At 34.8% G+C, this 12,908-nt stretch overlaps 1 protein-coding gene across 5 annotated transcripts in view; it reads right to left on the bottom strand.

The window, feature by feature from the left end:
• Positions 1-9,332, bottom strand: part of kcc (solute carrier family 12 member kcc) — a 61,894-nt gene extending 52,562 nt beyond the window's left edge. For 3 of the 5 annotated variants that reach the window (XM_089650538.1, XM_089650527.1, XM_089650542.1), the window contains exons 1-2: positions 9,229-9,332; positions 6,089-6,274 (exon numbers count right to left, since the gene is read on the bottom strand). In XM_089650538.1, coding sequence (XP_089506664.1) covers positions 6,089-6,161 — 73 coding nt within the window. In that variant the 5' untranslated portion in view covers positions 6,162-6,274; positions 9,229-9,332. Of the gene's footprint in view, positions 1-6,088; positions 6,313-8,696; positions 9,146-9,228 lie in introns of those variants that run through there. The other 2 variants (XM_089650534.1, XM_089650533.1) reach the window with 2 other exon arrangements.
• Positions 9,333-12,908: the final 3,576 nt, after the last annotated feature.

The following is a 12,908-nucleotide window of genomic DNA, read 5'->3' as shown; positions in this document are numbered from 1 at the left end:
CATCATCGAAGATGATACAGCCCCTGAAGATTTAGTTAGTAGAGGATTAAACCCGCGAGGACTGTGTAATCCAAAATTCTACCCATTCTTTGATTGCGTTAATTTCTCAAATTTTCAAATCGATCAAATGGGATGGCGATATAGTACGATGACAGACAGATCACGTACTCAAAAGATACTTAATTAGTGGTGACATTGGCTTTGATTGGAAGGCATTTCTAGTCTACAATATCTATTCAGTGGTACCGACGTATGTGTCCTCTCGGCTACTAACAAATTCATTTATTTCAAGTATTTCAGATGATAGAGATACTTGAAGTAGAATAGAATGATAAAGAAAAAAATTGTTACCTGTTTTAATTTTTCAATAATTATTGAATACCACACAAGAACCGTATCTGCCCTTATTAGAGGCTGAAGGGAGTGGAAGGGAAGTGTGATGGGAGAGAAAATATTGGAAAGTATCTGGTCTCTAAATAGGGTTAAAGCCATTTCACGCTACCACTAGAAGTGCCTTCCATCCAAATTTTAATGGAAACAAATATTCCATTTAGCCCAAAGGGCCAGCGCTCCGTCTCACTTACACTCGCCTGACGTCGAATATCATTAATACAGTTTTGTATTAAAAATTTAAGCCTTGATTAGGAAAATATTTGGATCACGAAAAACGCCCAAAAGGTACTTCTTGTCTTCTTCCTTTTTCTATACAGCAATGTGAGTTGTGATTTTTTGTTATCTAGCTAGGCGATAATGAGAGAATCAGTTTCATTTTGTCAGATTAACAAAAAAAACATAGAAATCGAGCATTATATATGATTTCTAGTCTAATCTGTAGGGTTCGCGGGCCACATCTTTATATGCCTGCTCTACCCTATCGCTTCATTGGTTGGTAGGGTAGGGTGGTAGGGAAGGTTTCTCCACCCGAGGCCCGAGCCGTCGCTACTTGACTACGCCTGGCCGTGAATGAGGAAGATGGATTGTCCTTCATCGCTCTCCTATTTAAGCTACGCGACGAATACAATGAAAATTAATTTTGTTTGAAAACAAATTATTTGTTCAACCGTTTCGCATAAGTTTCTTGAAAGCATCGAATGAAAGAAATGGAGGCTGGTGATTTTCAAAGCTATGAATGAAAACGTTAGAATTTATTTTATAGAACACAACAGTTTTTTTTTATTTGTATGTTGTTTTGGTGACATTCAACAAAATATTTGGTTTTTGCGTTATAAAAATTGTATATTTTTAATTAAAATAAAATTAAAAAGCACTGTACACGATATAGCAATAGTGTTGCTTTGGATAATGTATGACTACTTTTGTATATAGCCTCGTATTTATCGGGACAGGACTACACTGTAACTAAAAAAACTTATGATATTGCACGAATCATATACTTACATATTTCATCAAAACCATGTTCAGAAATCATTATACATGTATGTTTTTGCGCAATCTATCATTGCTTTATTCAGGTGTACTTTTACCTATCATTCTCTTCGTTCATTTCTAATGTTTTTTAGTTCGTATTATATTATGCTTTGTACTGTATTATTATTATGTGATAAATAAAACATTAAAATCAAATTTAAGCTTTACAGCAATAAAAAAGGCGCCTTTTACAAATATCTGGTATTTCACGTACCTACTACTAAAAATAGGTACCTCATATCGATGGAATATACTGGAATTGTGCTGATTGTAGGATTCGCTACTCGTCAATTGTTAGCGCTGATTACTGGCATTATGCGGCGTGTTCGACTCGATTCGTCGAGTTCCCAATTCTGTTTAATTTATTCAGTAAACAGCAAATAAGTATGCAATCCGAGAATCAAGTTTTGTCTCTAAGGCGTTCATTAAATCGATCAATATGGACAGGTGTCAAATTATTATGAGCATTAATTAATCGCCTGAAATATCCATACAAATTGAAAATATCTCCCGGGTAAAAATAAATGCCGCCGACGGGAATTGAACTCGCACCTTCTGATGTCCGATCAGGTAATCTGATCCACTGAGCTACGTCGACTTATTCCCAACACGCCAAATAATGCAATATGTACTAGTACTTCAATCAACAATTACTGCTTATTATATTTTTTCACCTGTAAACAACCAACTTTATTTTTGTCGGAAAGGCTTTGTTAGTGCTAAATTTACCACTATATTATATCCATCATATCCACATTTGTTGGTGAAATATTTTGACTTGTCAAATATTATTATTTTTTGAATAACTGATGTTTATAAGACCAGGTTTTTTATACATAAATATCCATACAAATTGAAAATATCTCCTGAGTGAAGATAGGAGATATTTTTGATTTGAATGGATATTTCAGGTGAATAATAATTGCTTATAATAATTTTATATCTTTTGTGCTATGCATAAAAAACCTTGTCTTATAAACATTAGTTTATCATTAAAAAACTAATAATGGACAAGTGTCTTCCGAAAGCTAAAGATTCCTAAAAACAATGATCATCTATGTCATATTGAGATAGAAGTATAAGAATAGCCGAGGGCCTTGTTAAATCAACCAATTTCTCAAGTCAAAAGTTAAAAAACATTTTAAAATCGAAATAATGTGGACTCCTTTATCCCATTTACACGGTAAGTTCCCGAATAAGGGGTAAATTATCAATGATATTTTCAAACCAAAAAGGTTAATACCAATATAGATACAGTATTTTCTAGTCCGGTGCTTCAGGGAGAAACTCGGCGGGCAAGAACCGGACATTTTTTACTTATCTTTATCTTTTTGGCAGCACGTGTTGGCAGACGTTTCTCCGACTCATTATTAATTGTATGAAGCGGGATGCATACGAAACGAGCTACCGGCATTTTTTTCTTTGTCTTTCCTCCCCCGTTTAAACCGGACCTTACACTTTAAGGCCAGAATTTGGTTTCCCTGCTTATACAATAAGGAACTCCAGTTCAATTTTAATCAATAATGACCACCTAATTCAATTCAAATAACAGTGCATGTTTTTTTGTTATAGTTAGTTTTAATAGTTGAAATAATTTTCAAAGTTTTAATTTTTCGGGACTCCCGAAAAACATCAAATCTACGGACGTGACCCGTGACGTCAGAAGTTACTAGTTTCAAAAAGCCGAGTTTTTTATCAATCGGTGCCGTACTCGTATTTTGTATGGGTGTCGAGACGTTTTTACTGTTAAGATTACCCGCCTTTAACATTGAAGAACACTAGGTAATATTTTAGCATCTCGTCACCAATGTCATCGTATTGAACCAAAGTGCAAAAATGCATCCATGACTGTACCTGATAAACAATTTACCTGCATTAAACATTTCTATCGGTCAAAAGGTGAATGTGAACCATAGTTGCCAATGCACATGTTCAAAAATACCCACAAGAGATGAATGCACATTTAAATTCCCCACAAACTCATTTACGTCCAAAATGAAACAAAATCGATTGAAATCAGGAATTATTTTTTTATAATCAAGTCATTTTTGGATTTTCTCTTCCGTTCAGTCTTAAAAAAAAGATTTTTTTGAAAATTTTGAAATGTCCAGAATCTCCGAATTTTCTCTCAAAGGTTCTCCCCGAAAAAAACCCAAATCTTGAAAAATTTGGGAATTTTCCACGAATTGGCCCGTAGATGTGGTTACTGTAGACGATAAATATATTACTCACGTAGACTGGTTGTGATGAATCAGCAGTTCAGTCGTACTAACCAACCGGTATGTGTTTTTAATGGGATTGTGTTTTATTCGTTTTCAAATGACGATTAATACTTTTGTATATATATAATAAAACTTAATTAATTATTAATATTCGGTACTTGGTGAATTTTTTTTTCCCATTTGATATCTGGTGATTTGACGTGTTGTTGTTCTTGTATTGTTTTGTATTTATTTTACTTATATAATGCACTTACATAGTGTTGATTGACTAGCTGATCATTTGTGGAAAAGTGAGTGGAAGGGTTAAGTTTTTCCTTTGGGGAAGACTTAACCCGGACAACTAAATCGGAAGTTTAAAAAAAAAAAAAAAAAAAAAAAAAGAATCAGCGTACGTTGCATGCATCTATATATAATTTAAGCCATAATAGTGCAGGCAAATCACGTTTGAATTATTTGTGCAAACCGATAGCGGTTTAAACTGGTTTGAAATAATTTTGCTCTTGCTCCGCAATAGTTCTACAATACAGAAAGTACTCTCCTAAGCAAGAATCTCGTTAAAATGATTCTAATGCACAAGGTACAGACTTAGGAGTTGTTTCGAATGAAATGTCACAAAAACAGCAGTTTGTGGCGTGTGTGTAAAATGTTTCTAATGCACCAGATACAGACTGAGGAGTTGCTTTGAATGAAATGTCACAAAAACAGCAGTTTGTGGCGTGTGTGTAAAATGTTTCTAATGCACGAGATACAGACTGAGGAGTTGCTTTGAATGAAATGTTCACAGTTTGTGGAGTATGTGTAAAATGTTTCTAATGCACAGGGTACAGACGGAGGCGTTGTTTCAAATGAAATGTCATAAAAAAACAGTTTCAAATGTTTTTAATGCACAAAGTACAGACTGAGAAGTTGTTTCGAATGACATGTCACAAAACAGCAGTTTATGCCGTGTGTGTAAATGACTTATTTCCGATGTTCATTGAAAAGTTATTTTTGTATGTGGCAACCTATTTGGCCAGCTTTTATCATGTAAAAAGGTTCAAGCTTGGAAACACCAATCTTTCTTATGGAAATAATATTTTTCCGTACGTTAGTGCTTTTTTTTTTTTTTTATATGTGTTTATTCAGTTTTTTTTTATTTGTACATTATTTTCTCTTACTTAGATCTTACAAAACTGATCAATCAGTTTAATTGTAAGAAATCTCTCACTTTTTCTATTTATTAGCTTATAGCAATATATTTAATTTCAACTTGATATCTTGGTACCACAATATTAATTGTTTTTATGTTTGACGGAGGTAGAACGATCTAATTTTCGTTTTTATTTTTGAATGACATGTCTCATTTTTAATATCTTCTGGTAATGAGTTAAACAGTTCCGGAATTTTATGTCTTTTTGTTCTATCTCCGTATACATTTTGCGATATTTTAATAATAAACATTTGTGCTTCTCTATGCCTAGTAGGGTAGTTATGGTTTACAGGTTTTTTGAATTCTGTATTCCAGAATTCATCTAGCGTTAGTTGGTAATCTATCCTACTATGTATAGAGAGCACATTACACAAAGAAAACATTTTTTTATAATCGCCTACACATAATTGTATTTTTTTTTGCCCGATATCAATTTTAGGAAACGGATTTGTAATTGTTCTATTTTATTTAAGTACGTTTTATACGTTAATCCGTAACTATTTACTCCGTATCCTATAATTGATTCCGCTAATGCATTATATATACAGTATAATATATTTTTATTGACAAAGTTTTTTAGGTGATAAAATTTCCCTAATATGGATCTTAATCTATTACATACATTTTCAATGTGATTTGACCAGTTAAAATTGACATCTATTGTAAGACCAAGGTATGTATATTGGTAAACTTTTTCTATGTTTGGGCATTTACATGGCAGAGATTGGTTTTTTGTGTGAAAACAATCGTATGAATGACTTTTTATATGCAGTTCTTTATCCTGACAACTTGCATATGGAGAGTGTATAAGCATATATTTTGTTTTTTTTGCGTTAATAATAATTCCATTGTCGTGGGACCATTTAATTATGTTATTTAGGTTATTTATGTTAGTGCTATGAGATGATGATGTTAATATATAATATTATATTTTTTCAGGTTCGCTAATCCTTATTTTTTTCCATACAAATTAATCACCAGTTGTGAACTTATTGTATGGAAAATTGTTGTCCATGCATTGGAAATACAAGAGGCAATTATAAAAATACCAGTAGCAAAACTTATTGTAGTTCACGTGCTGGTGATACGGGATAATGATGTCTAGATACAAATCAATACCTGGAAACATATCTTTTAGTTTTCCATACAAAAGTTTAATGTTTAAAAACACTAGACTAGTGATGAACTTATTGAATGGAAATAATTGAAGTCCATGTGTTGGTGGTATGGGATGATGAGGTCTACATACCTTTCCTCGGCGACGTGGTGTTCCCATCCGCCTTGGTGGCCGGCAGCGGGCTGCCCTTTTTCTGTCCCGTCATCCTCACTCTTCACAGATGTCCGTCCACTTCACTTTGTCTTACACCACTTCACAGACCACCGCTTCTAAACCACTCCGCCTACTGTCCGCTGTGTGGTGTTCTGGCCGGGCTACCTACGCCACACATGTATTGCACTGTTAGTGCCGACCGCCTCAAAGTCAAAGGCGTTAAACCACAAAATGACCATAAAAACAATAAATCTAACATCAACATTAATAAACTCTCGATGTATATACCAAAACGGTAAGCCGTGAGGATGACTTATTACAACACCTCAATCCGCGAACGACCAAATATTCGGTACTATATAATTCGGTACAAGAATATTCATTGACACGATTATCAATAGTTCGGATAAAACAAACAACATCAACATTTTCATGCTTTGTATTATTAATTGAAATAGTTATAAATTCTGCAAAATTTAAACGGTATCAATTGATACACAAAACTTTAATACAATATTTAAAAATACAATTTATATCTCTGAGTTCTCTTTTAGTTTCTGTGGTTTGACGCCTTTGACCAAAAAACAGTACAATATTGTCTTCGTGACGAGGGTTTAGAAAGACTATTCTATTCCAGAATGCTGGTTGAATTACAAATACTAACCGATATTTCAAAGTCTCCTTCGATAACAAATAAATAATGACTCGGTTTATCGACAAAGACAAACATCGAATGGATTTTCGGAAGGTTGGACATGAATTATCAAACGCCGCCATTTTTGAAATCATACAAATATTATTTCAAAGTACTCACAAGATCCGACAGCGCGAGTACGATTAACACCAATGCGCTGTAATCATCCTGGGCAATTAAATATTGTGTCGTGGAATGTGATGTGAATTACTCTGGTAATTATCAGTTTTTTTCTAATAATAGTCATGTTTATAGAATCTTACATTTTATAATATCAATCATAATTAATTAATTTATGTTGCGTGTGATTTTTCTAATTACTTTTGCAATACGGCCGTCAATTGTTTGCTAGATCATATTCACATATTTGTATGCTTTGTTGGTTCTGCTCTTTAAACAAAGATATATTATCTAAATAAAGCGTTGTTATTGAGCTGTCAGAACGTTCCAAAATTGAAGTTCTACAAGATTTACGAGGGTCAAATAATTAGTTAGATAATTTCTTGATAAATTTTGGATTGGATATTAATAAGTTAATTATTTAATTCCGTGAAAGTCTGCAGGCTGTGAATTAAAGAGGGTAGTGACTCGCTCTCTTCAGCCCAAGGCGGTAGACACCTCGCTGAGAGGTGCTGGTAAAGGTCATGGGAAAGTTAGGTAATTCTGCTTGAGTTATGGAAAAAAAATCTGTTTCAATTCAGAAATAGACATCAAAAATGTAAAACAACTTTAAAAAAATACTAAATATTAATGTTTGAGATGAGTGATTAATAAAGAGATTACACAGAATATTTTCGATATTAGAAAATATAGTGAATGATTCAAAAATGAGGCTTTCGTTAAAACTTATTATATTATTATTAGGTAAACATTATTTAATCATCACCCTCTATCAGCCACCTTTAATATTGTAATATTTGCAATCAGATCGTAAGTTACTTCTAACGATTATCAGTAGTAACTTATTGGCTAATCAGTCTTTTAATTTTACAATCACATACAGAAACACATCCTTCAACAGATCTCAAAAATAATAATAATTTCACGTCAGTTTATTCACGGTTGAAAATTATTATCACATGAGAACGGGACGTTTCTACGACTCGTTTTTGAGTTCAACAGCTCGGCTGTGAAAAGATATGCTGGGCCCTTCGAGACCCATGTTCTTGACACTCCTTCTTCTCCTAAAAAAGATCAACGACACAGCATACCCAAAGATGACATAGGACCTGAGGGAAATTATTTTTGGAATAAAAAAAAGTTGGGTAAGAAAGACTACCGTTATATTACATTTCATTCATGACATAAAGATATTGATTTCTTCGAACATGTTATGAGTCAAGTACCATGTCAGTTATCGAGAGAAGATATTTGAGTGTAACGTAGTATTTGTGTGAATCTACTTGAACACAAGCTACGAGTTTATGTTTGACTATAATATATGATACGCCTCTTCCATTCATCTCCCGCCCCCCGGCTTCTGCGAATCAGATTCTGTTTTCTCCTCCACCGCAGAGCTCCAAGAGATAAAAATACGAGGATATTAATAATTTAGCATCGTTTAATGTACATAATAATATTGACAAACTAATCTATCTCTCCTTTGTTGAACCACGTAGGTACAAAGGTTATCGATTATTCTTAACAATGTTACTAGTTTTTTAAATGTTTTTTAAAGAATTTTCTGTATCCTTTAGTATCATATTAGCAAATATAATACATTTCTTCTTCTTAAAATCTATCACCGATATAATTTAAAAGAGATATATTTATATTTATTTATTACATAATATTACTAATAGCAAAGTGAGCCCGAATAGTATTGTAGTAAAAGTAATATTCTATACTTAATATCTTCATGAAATATCAAAGGCGATAAAATAAATAGCTTACCCTTCCGCCGAGTAAATATGTCAAATATCAAGTGATTAATCTTAGTACAGAAATGAGTGCAGGACGGCTAAAATACTGTCACATTGACGTTTGGTCAGTTTCTCTACTGCCGCCTGTCTAAAATGAGTGTCGATAAAAATGTAGATAATTTCCATTGTAAATGCTATCGAACAATTAAGGCCACACGAGCGATTGTCCGCTGATTCAAGAACCAGATGTCAACGCGTCAGGCGAGTCGTACTCGCTTGTCGCATGTCGCACAGTGACCAGCGAAACACGGTGACACTCGTAGTCGAGAACATTAGCGGGTGTAGGTACATTCGGTACTGATACAGGCGGAACAAAGTATCCGACAAATAACAACAACAGTATCGCGCACAAGGGGGTGTTCCCTCTGCTGCTGGTCACGGTGACATGCACTACGAGAGTACTGTGCGTGTGCTGTTAGGCCTGCAGGCTGCAGGGTGTGACGTGTGTGGCGGCAGGCAGGCGGGTGCCTACCCAGTGCAGGTGGCAGGGAGTGGGACGTTACCAGGTCCTGCAGCAGGAGACTCCTTCAGGGAGGATCGCGTGCCGCGGTTAGAGGCTCCCGGAAGAGCGCGCGTCGCGGGGCGTCGATTTTCCGCGAGTGCCCATAACCTAAAAGCGGAACTGGTCCATAGCGCAGCCTCCGGAGCGCGGGGGGAGGGGAGCTGCGCAGCGCACCCTCCGTCCCTCTCGCGCGCCCAGAGCGAGGGAGACGGTCTACCGCTGGACTGGAACGGCCCCGCGGCTTAAGGGTAGCGGTAACTCCTTCATATTTTAAATAATAACCATTTAAATACTGACAACTTAATTCCGCTGACTTATTTCCAACTTAGGGGAATAAACTACGCTCAAAATAAACGTAAAGCTTTATAAATTAACAAGCGAAAAATAATCCTTTGTTTGAATTATTTCAATTATCTAACTAGGGTTTATAAATATGAATGTTTTCCGAAAAGCTCGAAAACGGTGTGAAAACCGTAAAGTGGGTCTATAAACACTATAATAACTCTGCCTAAAGAAAGAAATACGTCGAAATTACCAAAAGCTAAAAAACATAAAGTATCATCGCAGATCGCGATATTAGCGAGGCGAGAATAAGGAATAGCAAACAGTTTAGTATTATTGTGTTTTGAAGGGAAAAGATTTATAAAATCTGAAAATCAGTCACCCCTTGGATCCAGCTCCGGCGGGTGAGGGGTTGGGGAGTGTGGTATGGGGGAGTGGGGTGTGGGGAGTAAGGGTGTGTGAGTGGTGTACAGACACCTGCACACAGGCTTGGCTGGCCCGGGCACCGCAGCCTCCCGAGGCCTGCGCGGGACTATCGAGTGCCCCCTCCCCGCCGCCAACCGCCTCGCCCCCCGCGCCCTCTATATATGTATAGGACTGTTCGAGTTTTCTTTTTAATTTATTATTTATATTTCGCGCGCCCGCTCAAGAGTAACATTACAAAGGCGATGGCCAACAACGGGAGCTTTTTGATTTTCCCCACAGCCATTTTTGATGGAGGCACCCACGAGAACAATGATCTTTGTATCTTCATTTGGGAAAATTATATTGCAGAGGTGTGCCTTATTTTATTAAATATACGTACAAAATTATTTAAAATATGTTAAAAAATATAATATTCTCTTTGCGAAACTTTTTCTTTCTTTACGAAGGGTTGAGGATGATTCATTGATACAGGGGTTGAAAGATGTCGGAGATTTTCGCAACGTATACCAATTAATGCTACTTTTATATGGCTACAACAAAATAAATCAAAATGAAAACAGTACTTCTGTAATAGGAAAATAACTCTCTAACGATGTGTACTGGCAATTGGTAATTGAGCTTTGTAAAGTTAAGTAAGAAAAATGTTTTCGGAAAAACAATTCGTATTCTCCGATAAAGCTGGAGAAGATAAGCTAGTCATTTATATTTATGTAGAGAAAAGCACAGCTTTGTGCCTAGTGCTTCCTTTGTAGACGCATTTGAATAGAGAAGTTGATACGTTACATTGAAGTGAGGTGTCAATTTCCCTTGAAAGTAACCTTTTAGTTCTAATAATGTTTTAAGACGGAATAATTCGCAGTGTTTTATAACTGAAAACAGCTTAAATTATAAACAGATAAAACAAGAGTTACAACATAAAATGAAAAAAAATTAATGTTAAATATTAAGTAGTTGAAAATAATAATTTGAATGTAAAAAACATTCTCATTCTTTACGATTGAATAATTGTACGTAAATGTATACAAAAAAAACTATTAGTAAAAATGTCATTGAATTGTGAAGAAGATCAATCTATTAAAAAATGTTAAATTATTCTCAAAAGCTCTGTCCTAAAGATTTTATATTCGATTTGTATACTACGTAAAAGCCTTGGGAAAGTCGGAAAAGTAAAGCGGTGATAGTGACTCTCCGGGCCTAACGTCCTCACCCCCGCCCCCCCCGACACCAAACCATCCTCCCCACTGGTACCACCCAACCCCCCGGCCGGGAAAGGAGGTCAGCAGACTTCTGCCAGAACGGAGGCTGAGACAAGTGTTTACATTTAATATCTAATAAACTAAATAAAACATTGGAATCAGTACTATTTGCACACTCCATTACAACTTAATTAAAGTGAACAGTACCAGCCTTCAAAACTTTGTATAATATTTTGAAAATCAGTTCCTTTGTTGCTAAACTTTGTTTCGACCTGATAATTTCCATTGTCAAACTTTTGTGATATAGAAACCCCTGACAACTACCAACGAAAACACCTTTTCGAGACGGACGAGTTGACCTGACCCTGACAACAACCATTTTTAACCTTTTGCAGTACAGAAAAAATTTACCCGATATTTAGATACTATTGGCAATAATTGATCAAGATAGGCATTTTGACCCACCATTCGCATAATTGATCAAGATAGGCATGTTGAACCACCATTGGCACAATTATTTCAAGATAGATTAGTTGATCTAATAACTCTCATTTTATAACCTTTTTAAGATCAACAAGTTGATCTAAACCCTAACATTTGCAATATTTAGTTATAAGGTGATCTTACAACCAGTGACAACTAACAAACTGTAAACATATTTCATGTTAGACAAGTTGACCTGACCACTACCATTAGCAATATCATATCGAGATAGATGAGTTGTTCAACTACCATTGACAATATTTTATGGAGAAGGCGACTTGATAACTGCCACCGGCAACCTTTCTGAATAGTTGGTCAACATTTTGTAATGTATAAATATGTCGAACAGTGGTAATATTTTATCAATGAAGACAATACTTTACTTAAATCTGACAACCATCATTGCCGACCTGTTATAATATGGATTAGTTGATCTAAAAACTACCATTGGCAAAATTGTTTTAAGACAGACAAGTTGACCTGACAACTACCATTGCAGAACTCTTGGTTAAATAGATAAGGTGAACAACTCCGATTAACGATTTTTTAAAAAGATAGATAAGGTGACCTACCATTAGCATTTTTTCATAATGGAAATGGTGATCTGACATCAATACAAATTGAGCTTTTTCAAAATTTAGAAATTCACAATATTCACAAAGTATCCACAGTCCGTAATATATTATTTAAAAAATCCCAAATAAAAAACGAATAAAACAGATATCTGTATTTCAATTAATAGTCACGCTTCAGGAATCAGAACTGAAACAAAAAAACCTACACATGTACATATATAATATGTATGTCGTTTCATTCCCAAACAAGACCTTCTGGGAATAAAACTTCCAGACAAATATTAGGCAATACATGGCAGTAGAATGGAAGAGGTTTATATTCTTGATCCTGTGTAATACTATGAAAAATTATTATTTGTTGAATTGTTGTGAAAAATTACGTACTATATTGTGTTTTTCCTATTTTTGGATAATTGTGTATGTTATATACAAATAAGGGAAAAAAAATTTTTACACTATTATAGGCATGGTCAGAATGGAAAAAAATATGTTCAATAAGTGTGTACACACTTATAACCGGACTAAACAGAACAGTGTAAAAACAGAATATGTGATGTAAAGTAATGGTGGAGAAGTAGGTCAAGTTAGTTTATATATTTTCTACCAGTTTATATCACTTTTCAAAAGTGTTCTATTTAATCATTGTTTGTTTTGTCATGGAATCATTTATATTTTACATTGTGGATTTAAAAAACAAACGGAGTCAAAAAAATTAAATT

The sequence above is a fragment of the Hesperophylax consimilis genome, chromosome 3, assembly GCF_061612785.1.
Source record: "Hesperophylax consimilis isolate HC1 chromosome 3, BYU_Hcon_1.0, whole genome shotgun sequence".
Taxonomy (NCBI): Eukaryota; Metazoa; Arthropoda; class Insecta; order Trichoptera; family Limnephilidae; genus Hesperophylax; species Hesperophylax consimilis.
Note: the sequence above shows the minus strand (reverse complement) of the source record. Positions and strands in the feature narration are given on the sequence as shown.